We start from the raw sequence: 20,879 nt of genomic DNA on the forward strand, positions 1-20,879 counted from the left end.
GGAACTCTTTTAAACTCAAAACGTATCACAGGTCCCTGCCTCAGGAACTCTTGGTACTCACTGTGCTCATGGACATCTGGCCTTGGCAGTTTTTCAGAGTGAAAGCCAGGCAGGGTCAGACTCAGACCCTCTGCTCTAGACCCCAATGGCCAGTAGGTGCAGTTGAAATGCATTTGGAAATCACTAAGGGAGTGGGTGGCCCAGGCCAGGAAGGGAAAGGGTAAGGATCCATGGGGAGGACAGAGCTTCAAGCTTCTTCCATCATTAGGCACGAAGAATAGGATTCTGGGGAGGGAGAAGAACTTATAGCAAGGGCCCTGGGGTGTCTGGGTTGGGGAGGCAGATGGCTGGGCATCTGCATCTCTGGCCTCAGCCCCTTCCTGCTTCCTTTGGTCCTAGCTCACAGCTCCTCCCACTTCCCCCGCCCCCATCGTGTCCCTTCTTGGCCTCCTGCTCACTCAATTTCACATCCAAAAAACAGAAGCCTTATGTGCATCGTCATCAAAGCTCTCCCCCAAATTCCTGCCTCCCCACCAGCCTCCTACTGACTCTCTCCAGCCACACCCACTCTCACCTCTTGCCATGTATATTTTTAAATAAACTTTCTATTTAAGAACAGTTTTAGGACTGGGGGTGTAGCTCAGTGGTAGTGTGCTTGCCTAGCATGCAGGCGGCCTGGGGTTAGGTCCCCAGCACTACAAAAAGAAAAAAAAGTTTTAGGTTTACATAAAGAGAGTTCCCATAAACCCGAGACCCAGTTTTCCCTGTTTTCAGAGGAGTGAGGGGGGAGGTCCCCTGTTTGCACATGCTGGAGGACACACCTCACCCTTCAACCTTCCACATCATCTTCAGCGTAAAATTTGTATAGGATTTATACAAATGTCTCTCACCTGTAACTTGTCTTCTCTTCCCTGTGTTTCCTGGCAGTGCTTCAGTCAAGGTCCCCCTGTCGGTCTCCCTATATTGCCAAATTCAGTGGACCCATTGTAGTCCTCAGTTTCCTTGACCGTGGGAGTGGATGACCACTAGTTACTTTGTCCTTTGAGAACATGCCTCCTTTCAGTTACCAGCAGCCCCCCAAATGCACACACTGTCTGGGAGGGTGACATGCTGGTGGGTGCCTCCTTCGAGGTCCTCCCACTAAGCCTTTGTATCTGCCACCTGTCAGTGTTGATCACCCTTCAAGTCACTGACATGTTGGTCTCTCCCACCCAAGAGCTCCCCACATACAGGGAGGCTGGTCCAATGGCTTCTGGGACCCCAGAGTTGAGCAGATGAGAACCAGGAGGGTTTGGATCCAGAAAGTGGTTCCTTGCTGTGTGCCTTGAGTGAAATCTTTCCCCTCTCTGAGTTTCCTTTTGAGAACCTGTGGTGAGGATAAAATGGGAACTCTCTCCCTTCCTCCTGGCAGCCCTGCCCTCCACCCCCACCTTCCAGTTTTGTGTTCCTCCACATCTTTCAGGGAAGGCTTTGAGGCTGAGGGGAGGCATGTGGGCTGCAGGACTTTTTCAGCATCAGCTGGTTAAGCCTTCTCTGGTCTCATCATGCCTCTGCAAGATTCTACCCAGCATACCTTCAAAAGTGCCCCCTCATTGTTACAACGCTCACAGCACTTCCCAGGCATCCGCCCTTGGCATAGGGCCAATCACTTTCATTCACCACATTAGCTCTGCTCCGGATTAGCCTGATGCCCCACCCCCGGCCCTGCCTCTGCTGGGCCCTGCTAACTGTAACCCTGCTTTGAGGTTTTTTTTGTTTTGTTTTGTTTTTTGCAAGTGTGTGCGATGCTGGGGATTGAACCCAGGACCTCATGAGTGCTAGGCAAGCACTTCCACTGAACTACATTCCCAGTCCCAGCTTGAGGATTTTTTTTTAAATTTTTAGTTGTAGATGGACACAATATCTTTAATTAATTTATTTATGCAGTGATGAGGATCCAACCCAGCGCCCTACTTATGTGAGACAAGCGCTCTACCACTGAGCCAGAACCCCAGCCCCAGCTTGAGGATTTTTAAAAAGGATCTAGAAAGTGCTTAAAATGGTAATAGTACATAGTAGGTGTTATGGGTGTATTAGCTGTTATTATTATTTAACAGATGGGAAAACTGAGGTTCAGAGAGGGACAGTGACTTGCCCAGAAGCATACAGCTAGTGAGTGATAAAGTCTAGATAGGGATTTTTAAAATTTCTTTCTTACTGAAGATTGAACCCAGGTACTTGGGAAGCCAGGTCTGTCTTGGGTCACTTCAGCATACCAAACCCTTTCCCTGCTTCCCCTTCTATTACCTCCATTTTCACACCCAGGGGATGGGCTGGCCTGGGGTTTGGTCACAGGCAGTTCCCAAGGTTACAGATGAAAGCTCTGGAAGGAGTGTCAAGGAGGGGTGGAAGTGCAGTGGACACCCCCTCTGCCATCAGGCCTGATCAACAATCTGCCCCTGTCTTCTGATTTTCCATCAAAAACTCCAGAGGGGAGCACGTGATCCAGACTTGGTGGATCAGACTCAGTGACTACGTCAGGGATGAACTCATGACCCAAGTCAGTCCAGTGGGCATCAGCCCTGGGATTTTTGCTGGAACCATTAAGAAAGACTCTCTCTGGCCACTGGGGTTGCTGCATTGGCAGGATATGGACCTGGAGCTGCTGGGGGCTGTCTCTGCCAATAATAGGGAGTGCCTCCTGAGAACGAAATGGGCACTGAGGGAAGAGGAGAGGGATGGAGAGAGCACAAGAGATACCCCTGGGCACTTAAAACTGTTAACTATTTCAGGTACATTATCCCTGTTTTTGCTTAAACATTTTGAATTGTACTGACAGTTCTTCATTTATCTGGTTCCCAAGTACTGGTCATTTTTATCAGTGGCAAGGGACATGGGTGAAACATGAGGTGGCATTCTAGTGTCCCCAGTCCCTGAGTAAGAGGTTTCGGTCTGGTCCTGGGGTCCTCACTGATGCCTCTGAAGTGACTCCCGCTGTATAATCTCCCAAGCACCTGGCTTTCCTAGTTCTCCCCAGGCTCCAGTAGGCAAGCTTCTTCTTGTCCCATCATGACCCCCCAGAATCCAAAGTGCTTGATCTCCTCCCATCCGGAAGGAGTTTTTCCTTTGCTCAGGGTTGGCTTTGGATTCAGGCCTACTCAAGTACAAATCCCAGCCCACCTGCTGCTCACTAGGCCACCTGCAGCCAGGTCCTTTATCTCCCTCCCTATAGCAAGGCTGCTTGGAGAGTGAGGGATTGTGTGTACCTTATGTGTGTACCAAGGCCACATGGGGCCCAGTACTGAGAAGGCAGTGACAGAATCATCAGTTCTGGTGAAATAGGCCCTCGCCCTCCACCGCCTCTCCCTGCTGACTCCAAATGAGCTCAAGTCTCTGGGAGCTGGAAAAACCCTTCCCTTGCCTGCTGCCTCTCCGGTTGCCCACTCAGCCCCCTGCCACGGGCTCTGTCTCCTTGGTTGGGGACACTGCACTACCCAAGGGTGCTAATAGCCCCTCTGCCTGGCACAATGACATTTATTTCCCAGTCCCTGAGGCCTCCGCCTGCACAGCCTTGCAGCCCTGCCTTGGAGCATTGTGATCCTTGCAGCCCTGTGGTGATGGGGAGATGGGGACTGTGGGGCAGGAGAGTACAGGAAGGCCTGAGAGGATTAAGTGGCATGCAGGGATTGCTTTGTTCCCCAGCATTCAGTGAGGTGGCCGTTCAGAGGAGGTGCCTGTTTTCACTTCCATCTAGCTCCTCGCTCCCAGATTGATTCCACGCCTCTTTGTTCTTCATCTTACTCTCTCTTACGCCCTCCCTTCCACTAACTCCCCTCTTCAACTACCATCCTTTGGCAGAAGTCTCCCAGCTGCCTCCCTCCACCCAGATACTGATGGCTGAGCTGACAATGTCCTCCTCTGGCCCACCACCGCCAACAGCCAAGCCTCTTAAAAGAGCTGTCTGCACTCTCCTTCCACATCCTCACCTCTCCCCCTCCTTGTTTCTCTTTAACCCTGGCAGGCGCCCCAGCTCTCAGCTAAACTGATCTGGCAAATGTCACCTTATTGCAACACACCAAGGGGACTCCTAGGCCTTATCTGCCTGGTTGACATTGTTGGCAACTTCTGGAAACACTCTTGCCCGGCCCTGGCTTCCCTGCTCCAGAGCTCTCTGGAGGCTGTCATCCTTCCTCTCTGGCGACTCCGTCTGCTTTCTTTGCCCAGTGCTGTGATGCTGGTGTTCCAGGTTTCGTCAGTTCTCTAAGCTGAGGCCCTAGCCATCTTCACACTGGATTTGGCCCATACTTATTATTTTTTAAATAGGATTAAAAAAAAAAAAACATAGTTGCCAATATTCAAAATCTAGCTCTCACATAAAATCTGAACCTCTAGATACTGTCGATAAACTGGCAGATCTGGCTGCACTGCCTGGCGTTCCCACACGGCAGCCCTTGGTTCAGGCCGAGGGGTGGCTACCCCCAGACGGCTCCCATCAGCAATTGCCATCCGCCACTGTACTCTTGCTCGCTTGTATCCATGGAAACTGAGGATGGACTGAAAGGGCTTCATGGTTCAAAAGAAGTGGGAGAGAGTACATTTCCTTGTGAAGTGAGAGGTACTCAGTGTTAAAATGCCAGAGATATCTAGGCTGAAAGAAAGCCACATCCCACTTGCTTTACTCCTGATACTACCTGCCCAGGCCTTGCTTCCATGCTCTGTCTAGACATCAATTATCAGCATTAATGTTGAGTGCCCCAAACCTGTCCTAAATTCATTCCTGAATTGAATCCGAGGTGAATCTAGACTTGAATCTTCAGGTGCTTGTAGATTTGTCTCTTAAATGTCCCACAGGTAACTTATTCAGTCACTCAACAAACATTTATTGGGCATCCACTATATACCAAGCATTGTTCTAGCCTCTGGCAGAACATCATGAAAATAAAACACAGAGCCCTGCTTTCATTCTCCAAGGGTCCCATACAGAACACAACAGAGACCCTTTTCTTAAAGAGGACCGTCCCAAGGATTTTTGGGTGTGTGGTGCTGGAAATCAAACCCAGGGTCTTGTGCATGATAAGGAAGTGCTCTACCATATCCAGAGCCCAAGGACATGTTGAAGGGGCCAACAGATATGCTGAAGTCCTCATGCCAGAGAGCCCCAAAGAACCAGTGACTACGAGCACAGTGAGTTGTCACACTCTCCTAGTATTAGTCTTCTCTTCATTCAGTCCCTCTCCAGTCCATGCTTGGGACAGGAAAGATGAAGGCATCAATGGGAAGCAAGAAGCCCCAGGGAATGATGGGCCACCAACAAAACCTCCAGTCCTTGAGATACCAGACTGGGACCAAGTGGCAGCTGGTTTCGGGCCTGGCTTCTAGTCTGGCTTGTGACTAGAGGTTATGTGACCTTTGCCAGGTCTCCTAACCTTTCTAACCTCATCTGGAAAAGGAGTAAGTAACTGCAGGTACCTCCTAGGGTTGGTGGGGAGATTGTGGGGACGATGTAAGCAACATACGGTATATACTGGATGCCTATACTAGCTTTGGTCCTCTTCTTCCTGCCCCTTGTTCCCTGGGCCCTCACTTTGGACTCCCTGGGTCCGGTCACTGGGTTCCATCTCTGCCACTCTCTTCCCCTGGCCTTTGCCCTCTGATCATTGTCCCAACCTTCCTCCAGTTTCCTTCCTCCTTCTCACTAACATCAGGGCCTCTTTCAAGAACACAAATCCAAACTGGTTCCTTCACTATCTCAAACTCTTTGTGCCTGCCTTTCCCTTTTCTAAAGAGAGCTCCAGCACCTGAGCCTGGCACTTATGGCCTCCCAGGACCTGGGGATGTGGTTCTCAGCCCCACTTTCTGTTTCAGTTCTTAGGCATATAGACGGTGGGTGGCACCTGTGGGACTCATTCTGGCTGTCAGTGCCTTTCACGCCCCATCTCTGCAGATCTGCCCCTATTTCCTCTACTCTCACCTCCATGCCAGGCCAGACCAGTGGCTCCCCTCACATTTAGAGGCAGTAACTGTATGCCTTCCGTATCCCCAACTCCAAGAAAACCATCTTAACCGGTGCCCTGCTAAATGCCTCAAGTCCCACCGTTACTGAAGCACAGGGAAAGGCACAGAGCACACAGCTAGATACAGGTTTATTGTGGCACTGGAGGTGAACAGGGGCCGGTGTGGCCAGCACCGGTAATGTGATGGTGGTGGAGGAAGTGTGTATGGGGTAAGTGAAGAGGTTGGGACAGGGTCCAGGGAACCCCAGGCTCTGGCCAGGAGTTGGGGTTGGGGCAACCATTGCCAGCCCTACCCAGAAATGTTGGGGGCAATGACTCCAGACCTCTCACTCTTTAGGCTGAGCGAGTCCTGGGCTTACACATGGGAGAAGGCATGACTCTTGCAAAGGGGCTTGTCCTTCTTAGAGTAGAAGGTCTTTCCTTCCAGGTTGATCTGACATATCTGGGGACAGAAAAGGTCTAGTTACATGGGGTCACAGGTAGCTGGAAAGGCCCTTTGCCAATCTCTCATGCATCCCACAGGTAGGATATAGGAATGGGGCTAGAGAAGAACAGAGGGTGGCAGGGGTGGGGGCTCTCACCGCACAAACGAAGCATGTGTCATGCCAGCTGAAGCCCAGAGCCTCTAGGAAGCGGTCCCCAGCATCAATCTTGAAGTCACATCCACGGCATTTGGTGCCAAACATCTTCTCGTAGTCTAGGGATGGAGGCAGAGAAGAAAGGGGCCTGGATTCCTGTCTGCCCCACGCTTTGCGCCCCCTTGCCTTCCACGGGCAATCCCATACCTCGCTCGCAGTAGGGTGCCCCTTCCTCCATGTAGAAGGCCCTGTTGCGGATAGGCGTCTTGCAGGCAGCACAGGTGAAGCAATGCACGTGCCAGGTCATCTTCAGGGCATGCATGATCTCCTGAGAGGGGGCCACAGTCATTTCATCAGGCTCAGCCCTTTCCAGAACACAGGATGCAGGAAGGCTGGACTTGGGCTAGAGTCTTTCTCCTGCTAAGTTTTACATCCACTCACCCAGGACCCTCATTACTCCATCACCCACCCCACGTCTCCACATGCATGTCCCCTAGGCCCTCAGATTCACCATGTGCAAAACTCAGCACCCAACTCTGCACCACAAACCTGCTCCTCCCACAATTTTTAGTAATTCCATTCTTCTATCTGCTCTAGCCAAATTCCTTCCCTTGTCCTCTCACACTGACCCCAATACATTGGACTCTTGCCTGCCACTAACATGACATGCCAGGCACACCACTGTCTTGGGTTATACACTGGCTGTCCCCTTTGCCTGGATTACTGCATCCCAGATATCTCAAGATCCCCCGGCTCCTCACCTCCTTTGTTTCTACATAAACGTCACCTGCTCCATGTGGTCCACGCTAGTCACTCCAACCCCCTTCTCTATGTCATGCTTCTGGTACCTTTTACTTTCCCCTTTCCTTTTTTCTGTATCTAACAGATAACATTTTTACTGTCTATTACTGTTTTTCTCTCCCCCATTCTCCTGGCTAAATCGTGGGCCAGGAGGACATGAAGCATTAACTGCTCTATTAACTAATCTATCCCAACAGGGCCTGGCCTGTAGTGGGTCCTCACCAATCAGGGTGAGTCGAGTTAACTAGGCTCTACTGGAGGTGGGAAGAAGCAGGCTCACAGTACAGGCTCTCCCTCAGGCTAAGCCGTTTTCCCCAGAACCCTCAAGCCAACCAGGGACAGTGGCACTCAGATCTGGAGTAGGCAGAGGGCAGCGTGGCCAATACCTTTACCTTCTCTGGAGATGCAGTTGTTTCCCTCATGAATTGGGAACCTAACCCTAGACTTGTAGGGCTGGTGTGAAAATGACCCCACACTTGAAGCAAGGGGTCCAGATTGAATCCCTCAAGGGCCGGGCGGGGGACTGTGTTATGGGGGACTACCTGCTCTGCTTCTGGGGGCAGTGTGGATGGGTTCACTCAGGAATGCCCCGATGGCTCAGGTTGAAACCTAAGTGTGAAAGTGAAATCTCCTTTTTCATTTTTGTCCTGCAGTGCTGGGGATGGAACCCAGAATCTCACTCACGCTAGGCAAGTGAGCTACATCCCCTGCCTTTAAAAATTTTATTTTAAAATAGGGTCTCACTAAATTGTCCAGGCTGGCTTGGAACTAGTGGTCCTCCTGTCTCAGCCTCCCAAGTAACTGGGATAAAAGGAATGTGCCACCAAGCCCAGTTTCAGCTTGATTTTTAAATGATAACCATTGACTTAGAAATGAAAGGGTGGCCAAGGAAGAAATAATTATGGGTGACACCTAGCTCTTGATGGCTCATTTGAACCCTTTACAACACCTGTATCATATTTTGTGTTAATTTTTCTTTTTTTTTTTTTTTTTGGCATTGAAGATTGAACCCAGGGGCACTCAAACACTGAGCTACATCCCCAGGCTTTTTAATTTTTTGAGATAGCAATTTTTTATATAATGATTTTTTCCTTTTCCTTGTTTTAATTCTTTTTCTCTCAAACTTGTGATTCTCCTGCTTCAGCCTCCCCAGTTGCTGGGATTACAGGCATGCGCCATTGTACTCAGTTTCATGTAAATCTTGAAACCATACTGGTCAGGAGTTACTGCCACCCCTTTAGTGAGGCTCAGAGAAAGAAACTGGCTCCTGTTCACATGGCCAATAGAGGGCAGAAATGGGTTTTATGCCCATGTTTGGCTGGCTCCAAAACTGGCCTTTCCCACAGAGTGATGCTGCCCCTTCTAAGTTAACAAACAGGCCAAAGTGAAGGAACTTACACCTCCAGCTAGTGGAGGGGGGCACCCACAGGGGCTGACTGCAAGGGCTAGTGCCCAGAGCTGGGAGAGGGGTTTCTGCCCGTATACAGAGCCATCTGTGGGCCAGTTCTCAACTTGTATGTCTCCCCCTTAGGGCATGCTACATCTGTCTCCCTAGTGTCTGGCATTCCTATTGTCTTGGTCTAGACCCCAGCAGCACCCACTTCCCTGGCTTTAGCTCAACCTCCAACCCTGCCCCAGAAGACGCTTTTGAGGCACATCTGACCTCATCAGCCCCAGCTCCATATCCTAACCCAACCCCACCTACCTCTTCTGCCTATCTCACGCCCTTCTCAGGTGTGGCCTTGTGACACAGCTGTTCCCTCTGCTTGTATATTTTCTCAAATGAATTCCTACTCATGGTCAAGTTCCACTTAGAGGCCACTTCTTTCTTGTTCAAGTGTTTACTGACAACCTCCTATATACAGTGCACAGGGCTTGACGTAAACATTCCTGTTCTCAGCCAGTGGAGTTCACACCCAGGGAAATAAGAGGAGACAAAATGACTGGAGTATAGTGAGCAAACTGGGGAGCCTGAAATGAGGGGAGGGTAGGTGTCAGGAAAGATGTTCCCGAGGGAAAGTGATTGTTGAGTTCTAAATGAAGGAAGGAGAGAGGTAAAAAAGGGCTGTAAGAGTGTACAAAGGCCCTGTGGTGGAAGGAACAGAATTCACTGTCAAAATGAAGAGGTTAGAGTGGCTAAAGCATGAATAAGGGATTGGTGGGAGTGGCACAGGGGTCTTCAGAGTATACCTAGAATGGCCAGGTCTCTGTTATCTCCCCTTAATCCCCAGAGCTTCTGGCCAATTCTGTGGCACAAAGTAAGTGGGAAGGAGAATTTTCAAGGAACTACTGAGCAGTAAGAACATCTATTAGAATACCTGCCAGGTTGGTGAGGTCAGACTCCTGCCCTGGGGAGAGTGAGGCAAGAGTCCTCATGGCCTTGGTACCTGAATTTATTGGGGCTTGAAGTTAAGGCCTTGAGCTATCCAATACATTTCTTTTCTCTTTTTTATTTGCTTACGCCTTTTTGGGGGGCTTGGCAGGGATGCTGGGGATTGAACTCAGAGGCACTTGACTACTGAGCCACATCCCCAGCCCTAATTTGTATTTTATTTAGAAACAGTCTTAACTGAGTTGCTTAGCACCTCACTTTTGCTGAGGCTGGCTTTGAAATCATGATCCTCCTGCCTCAGCCTACCAAGCTGCTGGGATTACAGGCATGAGCCACTGCTCCCGGCTGCCTAAGCCTTTTTGAACAGAATTATGATCTTTGGTTTTGAAGATCCTGGATGATATAAAGTGAGACCAACAGAGCAACCCATTTATTAGGCTGGTTTTTGTTGTTGTTGTTGTTTGTTTGTTTGTTTTTTGCCTGTTTTGTTTTCTGTGGTGCTGGAGATTGAACCCTGGGCCTTACATGGTAGGCAAGTGCTGTACCATTGAGCTACACCTCTACCCCTACTAGGCTGTTTAAGATCCAAAGGGCTCATGCAGAGAGAGCTACAGGGTAGGCAGTGCTCAGTACTCCTCAATGCTGACATGTTCAGGATTTGCCTTCCCACCTGCCATCCCTCTGCCAGCCTCACTCACGCCTGTGATCTTCTTCTTGCACTTGGCACAGCTGGGGGCGTAGCGCACATCATAGCAGGGAGGGCAAAAGATAGCCCCCTTCTCCTCAAAGAAGCCGCCTTCCTCCAGGACCTTCCCACACTGGCTGCACACAAACTCCTCAGGGTGATAAGCGTGGCCCAGTGCCACCAGGTAGCGGCCCCTATAGGGAGGTAGGGCAGTGAAAGGGAATGAGTTGGGAGCTCCAAGTGGGTTTATTTAGCACCTAATAGGAAATTTTAGATGGGGAAGTTCATTCTAATTTTTTCCCCCAAATAAAGCAGAATATAAGGGCTGGATTGTGGCTCAGTGGTAGAGTGCTTGCCTGGCATGTGTGAGTGTGAGGCACAGGGTTCTCAACACTGCACATAAATAAAGATCCATCAAATGAATAACAACAACAAAAAGCAGAGTACAGATTTAGGAAGTGACTAGTCCAAGGTCACACACTGAAAGTGATGAAGATTGAAGAGAGATAGCTTTGTCATGTTGCATAGAATTGATGACACAAGAGTCAGTTTGAAGCTAGGAGAATGGTGGGAGCTGATGACTTGAGTTTAATGAGACACACCTGAGGGACTAGTGCCCTAGCGGACAGGAAGCCCTGCATGCTGATGAACACTTGAGAAGACCCCACGGCCTGCCCTGTCCTGCTTGCCTGTTCCAACTTGGGGAAGGGCATGCAGGTCTTAGATAAATAGGGGTCTAAGAAAGAGGAGGATCCCTAGAGGTGGTGATGCACACCTGTAATCCCAGTGGCTCTAGAGGCTAAGACAGGCGAATCACGAGTTCAAAGCAACTGCGAGGCACTAAGCAACTCAGTGAGACCCTGTCTCTAAATAAAATACAAAATATGGCTGGGAATGTGGCTCAGTGGATGAGTGCCCCTGAGTTCAATCTCTGGTACCCAAAAAAAAAAGGAAGGAGCAGGGTACTTTGCAAATCTGCCTAAGAGCTGATGGGAGGCAAAGCAGGGCAGGGCTGGAGATGAGAACTAGGAAGGTTCTGGAGTCTGGCACACTGACTCTGAGGGGATATGTTACTCTGCTGGACCCCAGGGAGCAGTGCAAAGAGGGAGGGGCCTCTGATCTGTCCACTCTGAGAGCAGAGGCTTAACAGAAAGACTGAGCAGAAAGAGAGAGAGAGACATGCAGATGGGCTGGGAGAGGACAGCCCCTTCTTTGCCCAGAGTACAGCTTCAAGGTGTCACTTGACTTTCTTCATTTCAACAGGGCAAATATGCTAGAAATTGGCATGAGTTGGGTGGTGGAGTGGAGTAGGTGGTATAGGATTCAGAATCTGAGGACCTGGGCCAGGTCCCTACCCCAGCTTCCACTGGGAACTGAATCCTTATTCTCCCTCAGTAGCAGCTTAGAAGTAGGTGAATAGACAGACCAAGTCTAGTCTAGGGTAGGAAGGAAATAGGGTCACCCACCGGATGACCTTGTGGCACTGGTGGCACACAGGAGTCTTGCTGTTGTTGCTGCCCCCTCCTGGGCCTCCTCCAGCAGCAGCCTGCACAATGGAGGTGCGGTTCTGCAGAGGGGTGGGTGTGGCTGGCTGGCTGTGCCGGGTCAGCACGGTGCTTGTTTTGTCCGGGGCATAGCGCTCGGCAAATGCAGGGTCCACAGCCCAGGGTGGGCGGCTGCTGGGGCTGGGGGTGGTAGGGCCTGCGAAGGCCAAGGAAAATGGCTCCAGAGGGGTGCCCAGGGATCCCAAAGAATAGAGGGTGGAGCCTGGGGCAGCTCAGAGGAGGCTACCATCACCACATCCCTGGAGGCTTCCCACCCTTCCCGAGGCCCAAGCCCGCTCTCTCACCAGGCCAGGGTTCCTGGGCTGTAGTTGAGGCTGGGACTGGGGCTTCTGTCCTGGACACCTGGCTGCAAGATCTGCCATTCAAGGCACTGAATGGCTGAGGCATCTGGCATGTCCCACCCCCCAGTTTAGTCCTGCTGGCCCCTGGGAGATGCCCTGGGTACATGAGAGCTGCTGAGCTGGACTCCAGGTCCCTCTGGAGTAGGGATGGGGAGCTTCTTTAGCTAGGTCCCAGCTATCTGGTCTGTCATGTAGAGCTGGGAGGTGAAGCAGAGCTCCTGCTCCTTAGGGTAACTCCTGGGCTCCCCTTACCCCAGAGAGCCTACTTTGTTGGCAGGATAAAGCCCCCTCTTTGCCAGGTACCCCCTCCCACTATGGCAGAGTGGCAGGGCCCACACTGAGCCTGAACCATCTAACACTGCCGTACCTAAAATGCAAACCAGGCCGATAAAGAGAGAAGACAGAGGCAGAGAAAGCAGGCCTGAGAATGTTTATTTCCGTGCCCAAGGCAGCGCAGACCGGCAGACAGCAGTACCACAGGGCAAAAGAGGGAAGGCAGTGTCAGATGAAGTCAGGCCCTGTGCCAGGCCAGCTTCTGGGGCCAGGCCAGCAGAAGGCTCAGGCCAGGGGCAGGAAAGGGGTGGGTAAAGTAAGCAGAAGCTGGAGGCACAAAGGGAGTGCCTTGGGCAGGAGGAACAGAGAAAGAGGCAGAGGGCAGCCGGCCGGAGAGGGTGGGCTACGACTGCACGTTGAGCACGTGGGCAGAGCGCTGGTGGTGCCAGTCCCGGAGGCGGGTGTAGCGTGGGCTCTGTAGCTCCAGGACATACTTTTCCCTGAGGGGCAAAGAAAGGAGGAAGTGAAAGGAAGGAGAGATAGAAGGGAAGCAGGGAGGGAGGATGGAAGGAAGGAAAGAAGGAAAGGAGGAGAATGGAGAGCCCGGCTGGGGAGGTCCAGGGCAGACACAGGGGTGGTGCTGGGATGGAAGAGGTGGGAAGTGGGAGACAGGCTGGTGCCTGGATTTTTACCTCGACTTCTTCAGGTGCTCCTCATCCGGGTCTTGCACTGAGAGGGCAGAGGCAGGCATTGACCGAGAGAAATGAGGGCCAACCCAGCCTTAATCCTTGGCAGAGGGTCAGGCCTGGGCTGGGGCCAGGAGAGTCTACCCTGCCCTGGGATGGCACTTACTGAACTCGGTGCCCGTGAGGTGGGCAAGGATGCGGAAGGAGCGGGACTGGCCTGTCCCTGGCCGTGGCCGCCAGTCCTCGGTGTTCTCCATCAGCCGCTGCTTGCTGGCATCGGGGACCAGCGGTCGGAGCGGCTGTCTGTGGGAAGGGTGTGGCTCAGAACCTCACAATGGGGATGGGTAGTAGGGGCAGGCCCTCCCAGAATTTGGTATAAATGGGTCACCGTGATGGGAGAAAGAGGGAGAAGGGTAAGGCTAAGGGCCCTGCTGGGTGGGTGGGTGGGTGAGTGAGAGAGGGGAGTAGGCCAGCCGGGGTGGGGAGGGACCACCGCCCAGAGTGACAAAAAGAAGGAAGAGAGGGATAGGCAGAGGGGGCTCACTGACTTGTCAGGGGTCTGCACCTGTGAAGGAAATAGATGGACAGATAAAGGGACAGACACAAAGAGAGGAAAAAAGGTGGGGAAGGGTCAGAGGAGCTGGGGGCGAGGTGCCGCTGATTGAGGCTCAGTTGGCCCAACACCACACCCCAACCCAGGCCACCAGTGGGGGACAATGACTCTGTTCAGAGTCCCCCAGAAGGGCGGTGCCTGTAGCTCCCACCCCGGCCGCCAGGGGTCGCTGCCGCACGGTTCCCGCCCGGCTGGGGCGCAGTGCACACTGAGCAGCAGCAACGACAGTGGGTGTGGGGCCAACATAGGACTGGACAGTGTGGGCGGTGGGCGGGCAGGAACTGACGTACCCATTCTGCTGCGGGGCGCTGTCAGCAGGCGGGGGGGCCCCAAAGGGCCGAGCCGTCTTGTTGAGGGACGCACTGGGTGCAAAGGTGTACCGCGGGGGTTCCGCGGCAGGGGCCAGGGCCTGGGCGGAGACAGAGCCGAGCGGGGAGGGCGAGGGTGGAAGCCTGGGTGGGAATGGGGCGATTCCCCACCAAAGGGCAGTGGCAGCTCCTGCCCCGCCCCACACATCTGGCTGAAGGCATCAGGGAGGGGGTGACTCAAATTTCAAGGGCCCCATTTGGGAGCTATAATCTCAGCCCACACGGGGCCAAGGAAGGACCAAGTGTAGGTGGGTACACAGCACAGGAGGCAGGCGGACAGACGGGCAGGCATGCGTGGTGCTGGGACCGTGCGGCAGCCCTGGATTCCACTCCCATTTCCCCAGACCTTGCTCATTCTGGCATCTGCCCCCTGCTCCCAGTAGGGATGGGGTGCCAAGGCTGTGCCAGGGAAGGCAGGTCAGCTCAGGGGTCCATGCCCCTCCTGCCCAAAGCCCGGATTTCCCCCTGCCTACCTTCTGCGGTTTGCTCTGAACTGGCTGGGCCCTGGAGAAGAAGGGAAGGAAGTGACTGTGGGCCCAGCCAGAGGGTGCCCCTACCCACCAGCAGGCCACAGCAGTACCTGCTGAGACCCAGGCTGAGGCGTTCCCCACAGGCACGGATCTTGTTCTGGGCTTCAATGTGCGTGAGACTTCCTGTGTTCTCGCCATCAATGCTCAGCACCCAGTCTCCCACAGCCACTCCGGCCTGAGAAGCTTTGCCTCCAGGAGTGAGCTGTGGACAGAGAAAGGGTCACAAAGGCCCAAGATTTCTCTCTCTCTCTTTTTGGTACTGGGGATTGAACTCAGGGGTGCTTTACTACTGAGCTACATACCCCAGTCCTTTCTGAAACAGGTATGTTTTCCAGGCTGAACTTGAACTTGCAATCCTCCTGCCTCAACCTCAAGTTGCTGGGATTACAGACATGTGTCACTGCATCCAGTGAGGCTCAGGACTGTGCAACCCAAACTGAGGCCGACAGTTGTCAATCCTGCCTAGCCCCACTTCCAGTACCCAGAGGCCATTATAGTCAACATTTTTCTGGGCGGCTGCTGGATCCTAAAGCAACCTTGGAGGAGGTGGTGCTCATCCACTGCACAATTTCCTCCCTCCTACTGCTCATTTAAGTACCTCCAGGACCCTCCTTCACAACCTAGATACTGCTGTGATGTCAACAAACAGCCACCCTCAGGTTTTGATCAGTCTTTTGAGGCCCTTGCTGGCCTCCCTCTCAGGCTGTTCCACCTACCAGATATATCCTCTGGCTTGTGCTTGTGGCAGCTTCATCCCTGGCACCACTGAGTGTACTCACTGACCTCTTACACTATCACCCTATCCCAGGGCTTTCTGTAGGGCTATGTCTAGACTTGGAGTAGGTCTTGTCATCTCCAGTTTCCCTGTGAATGGTGCCTGAATGGTGCCAAAGGAGTTTCATAGCTTTAAATTGATGTCATTTCCATGCCCCCAACCCCTTGGGCTCTGAGTCAGAAATCCCCAGTTTGTGTGGTAAATGAGGGATACAGCAGGCTGGGAGAAATGGTAGCCACCAGCATTAGCTGTTTGGAAAGCAATGATCTTGGTCAAAGGAAAATGGAATGCGTTGCTGAAGGGCTGAGAGTCTATTTATAAAGGCCTGAGAGTAGAGGGGCCACTTCCCAGGCCCCTGGCAGAGGTGACCCTGACAAACAAATTGAGTCCTTCCAGTCACAACACAGGCAGATGGCTGTCTATGGGTCTGAGCCCATGGGACTACCCAGCTATTTGGCAAGGGGCATGGCACTGCATTGAGCAGGCTTAATTTACACTTCACAGATGGTGGTGGGAATTGGGGGGTACAGGCTGCCAGAGGCCTCAAGAGGCTTCTCAGGTGGGCTGGTACATGAACTGCTGAGGCAAGCAGAGGGGAAATGAGAGGTTCCAGAGAGGTGCCAGGGGCAGAGGGCCAGATGCAGAGACTGCCAGCACTGGGACAAAAGGGAGAGCTAGGTTCAATGGCTCTATTTCATGCTTGCAAAGGTTAGAAGAACATAAAGATGATGGACCCTTCTTTACCTGCTAAATAATAATACTAAGAACTTGGAGCACACATTGACAGTGAATCCTCCAATAGCCTGTGGAAGAATCCGAGAATATACCCATTTCTCACATAGACAAGGAGATTAAGCACCTTAAATCACCCAGCTATTAAGAGGCAGGGCCAGGATTTGACCCTGATTCTAAGGCTCCACCACTCCAGGCCACCTCTGCTGAGTGTGGGCACCCAACCGAGGGATCAACACACCTATAAAGGCTCCCTGATTCCCTGCCTCACCTTTAGTTCAATCCAGTCCCTTACAATGGGTATGGAGAAGTAACAACCTTCAGGGGAAGTGACTTACTTAAGGTCATGGTGAGTCAGGAGGGGAAACCTGGTTCAGTCACCCTCTAAGCACACAAGTTGGCTCCCAGGAGGCTATATAGGCTGAGTCTGAGGTGGGGGTCTTGGGGTGGACAGGAGCAGCTGGCTCCTGAAAAGGGGTATGTGAGGAGGTAAAGGACTACTTCCTTCCCTGGAGGAAGGGAGGCGGAAGGAGGAGTAGGGGAGTGGTCAGAAAGGTGGAGAAAGAAGTAAGAGAGAGCTCTGAGGTGGCTAGAGGGGAAAGCAGAGGAACTCAGGCTAGGAGCAGGAGGAGGCCTCAAGGATTTAGGAGGGGAAAAGCCAGGGGGCTGGACACTGTACCAGGGCGGGGGTGAGTCAGCCTAAGGGCTCCAACGAAAAGCCCAACCCCCCAGTCCCAGACGTTACCTCATATCCCAGGCCTGGGCCCACAGCCAGCCCTAGCCCGTCCCTCTTCCCTCTACTCTGGGGTCAGGGGAGGGATAGGGGGCTGGCCCAGCTCAGAAAAGACCACCCCACCCGGCCACCCATCAGGGCCTAGATCCAACTTCAGAGCTGGGCTCAGCTGGTGGCCCCACCCACATGCTAAGGCTGCTGACAAGGGAGCCCAGACCCAGAGTGCCCCCAACAGGCCACATATAAAAGGTCAACATCAATGAAGAAACTGAGGCTGAGACAAGCCACATTGGCCAGCACTTTCCCCAGGGAAAGGAAGGGGAATGGAATATAGAATTAGGCTTAAAGATTGTGTAGGGGACTATGTATGTGTGGTAGGAGGACCACTGCCCTTAGATATCCTGCTGATAGGGCATTTTCCAGAACACATAGAAGGATTCCTGGAAAGAACACTGCTTGCCCAGACCACCAAGCCCAACTCCCACTGACAGACTCTTGCCTTGGGGCTCCTGTTAGGCTGGGCAGTGCCTCCACAAACCTCTGGCCCCTGCCAGGCTGGGCTTGCCCTGGGCTTCCTGCCAATAGCTGTCTGCCCACAGGGGGCTGGGTGGGCCTCTTTGGGCAGGAGGATGTGGGGGCAGGAAGTTCCCACCCCCTTCTGACCCCCAGGCCACAATCAGAGACACCAAGTCCAAAGGCTGGTCTCACTCACTCTGGGCAGGCAGTTTCTACCACAACTGGACCCCACTGCTGGCGCTGCCACCTGACGACCTGGTGAGGGGCCCACCAATGGAGTCCAGGGGTCCAGGTCTAGGCTAGCCCTTTTGGTCTCTGTAGACTCTAACCACTGTTGGCTATGCCAGCTGGGGATGCATTCTTGGGCTTATAAGGCAATCCCCCCTGTCACAGGGAGGAGCCAGCCCCCAGCTCCGCCCCACCAGGGCAGACTCTAGGAATTAAGAGTCAGAACCCTAATAGCCCCCAACAGGGGCTATTAAGCCCAGTCTTACAATACCTCTGTTCAGGGTCAAGGGCCACCACAACCTGAATAGGACCACTTGATGGGGACATAGGCTGAGAAGAGTTGGAAAAGGTTGGGAAGAAACCTTTTCCTCCAAGCCACCAAGAGCGCTGGCCATCTTGCGCCTAAATTAAAAATTTGCTTTGCCATGGACTTGTGGAATGATCCCCCTATGCCTTTCCAAGTAGTCTCATTTGGAAAAACAGCATGGCAACTGTTATTCCCTGAATGAAAGCAAACTTAAAATAAGATCCTACGGTCAAAGTGCTGTGCCTGAGGCCTGACTCCATGCAATGCTCCCTCAGGTTCAGATACTCCCTGGAGACATCAGGTTCCCATCCTGCAAAGGAGGCCTCCTGTTTGCCCTCAGGTATGGCCACAGGAGCTGGGTGGAATGTCATCAAGTTAGGCCAGTGCTAGGGAAGTTTAGGAATTCCTATTCCAGGATTCACCTAGTTGGGAGCCCTTATGGCAGGTGTCCACCACATTTCTGGACACCTCCTGGTCTTTTCAGCCCTGTTGTTCCTGTTCAGATTCCTCCCCTTCCATCACCCACTGAAGACCTAAGACCCACAGAGCCCCCCCCCCCCGCGGGATCCATTCCTCAACCCAGGCTCACCCGGGAGATAGAGAGGGGCACATTGAAGTCCTTGCCCCCTTGCAGCCGGAAGCCCCAAGGTGCTGGCCCTTCTAGCACCACCTTGAAGGAATCCATGGTGCCTGTTCCTGAGAAGAGAAGATCAGTGGCTAGTATTGCAGGAAGGCCAGCCCAGTGCTGGACACTAGCCTTGGACAGTTGCCAAGCACCAGGGGAAGACACTGGGCACACACAAGGCATGGGTGAGTAGGTATCCTATCAGGTTTGTCAGGTAGACCTCACTTATAAACACAGGGCAGACCCCCTCCGCCCAGGAACTGGGAGCCCTCATTTATGCTAGAGGTTCTTTCCATCCAGAGGTGAACTGTGAGACTAATTTGGCACGGCTTCTCCCCAAACCAGCCTGGAGCCTCGGATGGCGCGGTGGGGTGAGTCAGGGGCCACTCTCCTCTCCCCCGCCTCCAGGTCCCGGCAGGCAGGCCGCGGCTGAAGCCTGCTCGGACTATATAAGGCATGTAAGCTGACACTGTGCGGAGAGCCAGCGGAGGGAGTACTTGGGGGCTCGGGACGCGAGGGGGAGGGGAGGAGAAGGAAAGGAGGCGGCTGGAGCAAGTCCTAGCCATACCCGACTGGTCCGTGCTGCAGGGAGCCAGAGCGGGACCCCTGGGAGAAGAAGGAGGGGGACGGGAGTGGTGCGCTGCCGGAGATCGGCGGCGGCTGGGATCCCAAAGCGTGGTCAGGAAAGGGATCTACCCTGGAAACCAGTGGGAGTGGTGCCGCCCACGCAGCACGGCTCCCACCACGACATGACTCAGTTTCCCCTTAGTCTCCCGCCTGGGCCCCACGATTTGGCCAAGTCCCGGCTGCAGGAAGCGGCGCAGGCGCCAATCCGCCCAGCGACAGCCGGCATCGCCTCAGGAAGGCGGGGGTAAGGGCAGAGGCAGGGGCCCCAGCTCGCGGGAGAAAGTACAGCGCTGGCCAAGAGCCCCAATGCCCTCCGGGGCCCTTAGCAGGCTCCCGGGCCCTGTCTGGTCCAGCCCAAGACGCCCTGGGCGGTCACCTGTACCTGCTCTGCCCCGCCGGGGCGCTGGTAGGCGGCGGGCTCCGAACAGCAGCGATGCGATCTACCGCCGGCGCTCTGACCCCGCCTCAGCGGACGCCGCCCGCTTTGAGTCCGCGGGAGGGGGCGGAGCCCTGGGCCGTGCCTTCCTCAGAGCCACGCCCGTAGGCGTTCCCCGGCCGCTGGGACGCCCCACCCAATCACGAAGCCCCAACTTCCCGTGAGCTTGAGGGCTCTGCCCTCCCTAGTCCGCCTAAGTGGGGCGGGGCCGGAGCAGGGCCTGAGCTGCGGACGCCGAGACCCAGAGACTCTAATCCATCGTCTCCAGTGTCTCGCTCAGCCCTGTGCGCCTCCCGCTGGCGGAGTGGTGGGAAAGCGGCATTTTGAAACCAGACAGACCTGGACTTTATCTCACCTTAGTTTTCTCCTCCGAAAAACGGGACAATAAAACTCTTATTTCGGGGTGCCATGAAGGTCGGGTATGGTAGGCTCAGTATCCGTGGCCTCAGAATTTCTAAATCCGAGAGACTCGAGGAGTGGGGCAGGTCGAGGTGGGGTAAGTTGAGGGGGCAAGAGGGTTTCAAGTTAGGTTTGAAGAGGCTGAGGGTGTATAGCTCAGTGATAAAGTGCCTGGTTGGTATGTATGAGACCCTAGGTTCTTTCTCCAGTACCTAGACCAACCAAACGTAGGTTTGCAGAACATTTCTGAAGCCAGAAAAATATCGCTGGAGTGAATGATGCTAGAAAGAACCCTTGGTCCATCCTGAGCCTGACAGAGTGGTCTGGGCCCTCACGTCTATCGCTTCTGCTGGGTAGAGTCAACAGCCAGCAGCCCTGTGACCTCAGCTTAATCCCAGTACTCTGTTGGAACGGTCTATGTCCCTTTACACCTTACTCCAGAGCAGGCAGCACCTTCAGTGAGGGTGGAACGGGGCCGGAGACTCCAGTGGGGTTCTGCTCAGAGTCCCCACTTTGCCCCCAGCCTCAGCCAGGCGACTGTGGCTGGCCATGAGAAGATTGAGTACAGGTGAGTATTTGGGTGACTGAGGAGGCATCTGTCTTCCTCTTGCTGAGCGACCCTATCTCTTCATCTGGGATGTTGTCCCTGCTGTTCTTTCCTCTCTACCATTATCACATCTCCCTTTTTGCATCATTCCCCTTACTATCCAAATCTCTGTAGGCGTTGTCATCTTTG

The 20,879-nt window shown here is 53.4% G+C and overlaps 1 protein-coding gene across 14 annotated transcripts; it reads right to left on the bottom strand.

The window, feature by feature from the left end:
- Window positions 1-6,105: 6,105 nt before the first annotated feature.
- Window positions 6,106-19,843, bottom strand: Pdlim7 (PDZ and LIM domain 7). Of its 14 annotated transcripts, none has more exons than XR_007343401.1 (14): window positions 19,691-19,843; window positions 18,646-18,752; window positions 14,816-14,967; window positions 14,709-14,739; window positions 14,158-14,276; window positions 13,799-13,819; window positions 13,421-13,557; window positions 13,261-13,297; window positions 12,239-12,309; window positions 11,856-12,090; window positions 10,375-10,583; window positions 6,779-6,899; window positions 6,575-6,690; window positions 6,106-6,435 (listed from the first exon to the last, which is right to left on the bottom strand). XR_007343401.1 is itself a non-coding variant. In XM_015488544.2 (14 exons), exons 2-14 carry the CDS (start codon window positions 18,739-18,741, stop codon window positions 6,349-6,351), a joined length of 1,404 nt encoding a protein of 467 aa, XP_015344030.1. In that variant the 5' UTR covers window positions 18,742-18,752; window positions 19,691-19,843; the 3' UTR covers window positions 6,106-6,348. The 14 variants fall into 14 exon arrangements, 13 of the variants coding, with proteins under 13 accessions (XP_015344030.1, XP_015344031.1, XP_048647918.1 ...); XM_015488544.2 differs by having other exon boundaries at window positions 10,403-10,583; XM_015488545.2 differs by having other exon boundaries at window positions 10,403-10,583; window positions 12,239-12,300; window positions 19,691-19,842.
- Window positions 19,844-20,879: the final 1,036 nt, after the last annotated feature.

Source organism: Marmota marmota, unplaced genomic scaffold, assembly GCF_001458135.2.
Source record: "Marmota marmota marmota unplaced genomic scaffold, marMar, whole genome shotgun sequence".
Lineage (NCBI taxonomy): Eukaryota > Metazoa > Chordata > Mammalia > Rodentia > Sciuridae > Marmota > Marmota marmota.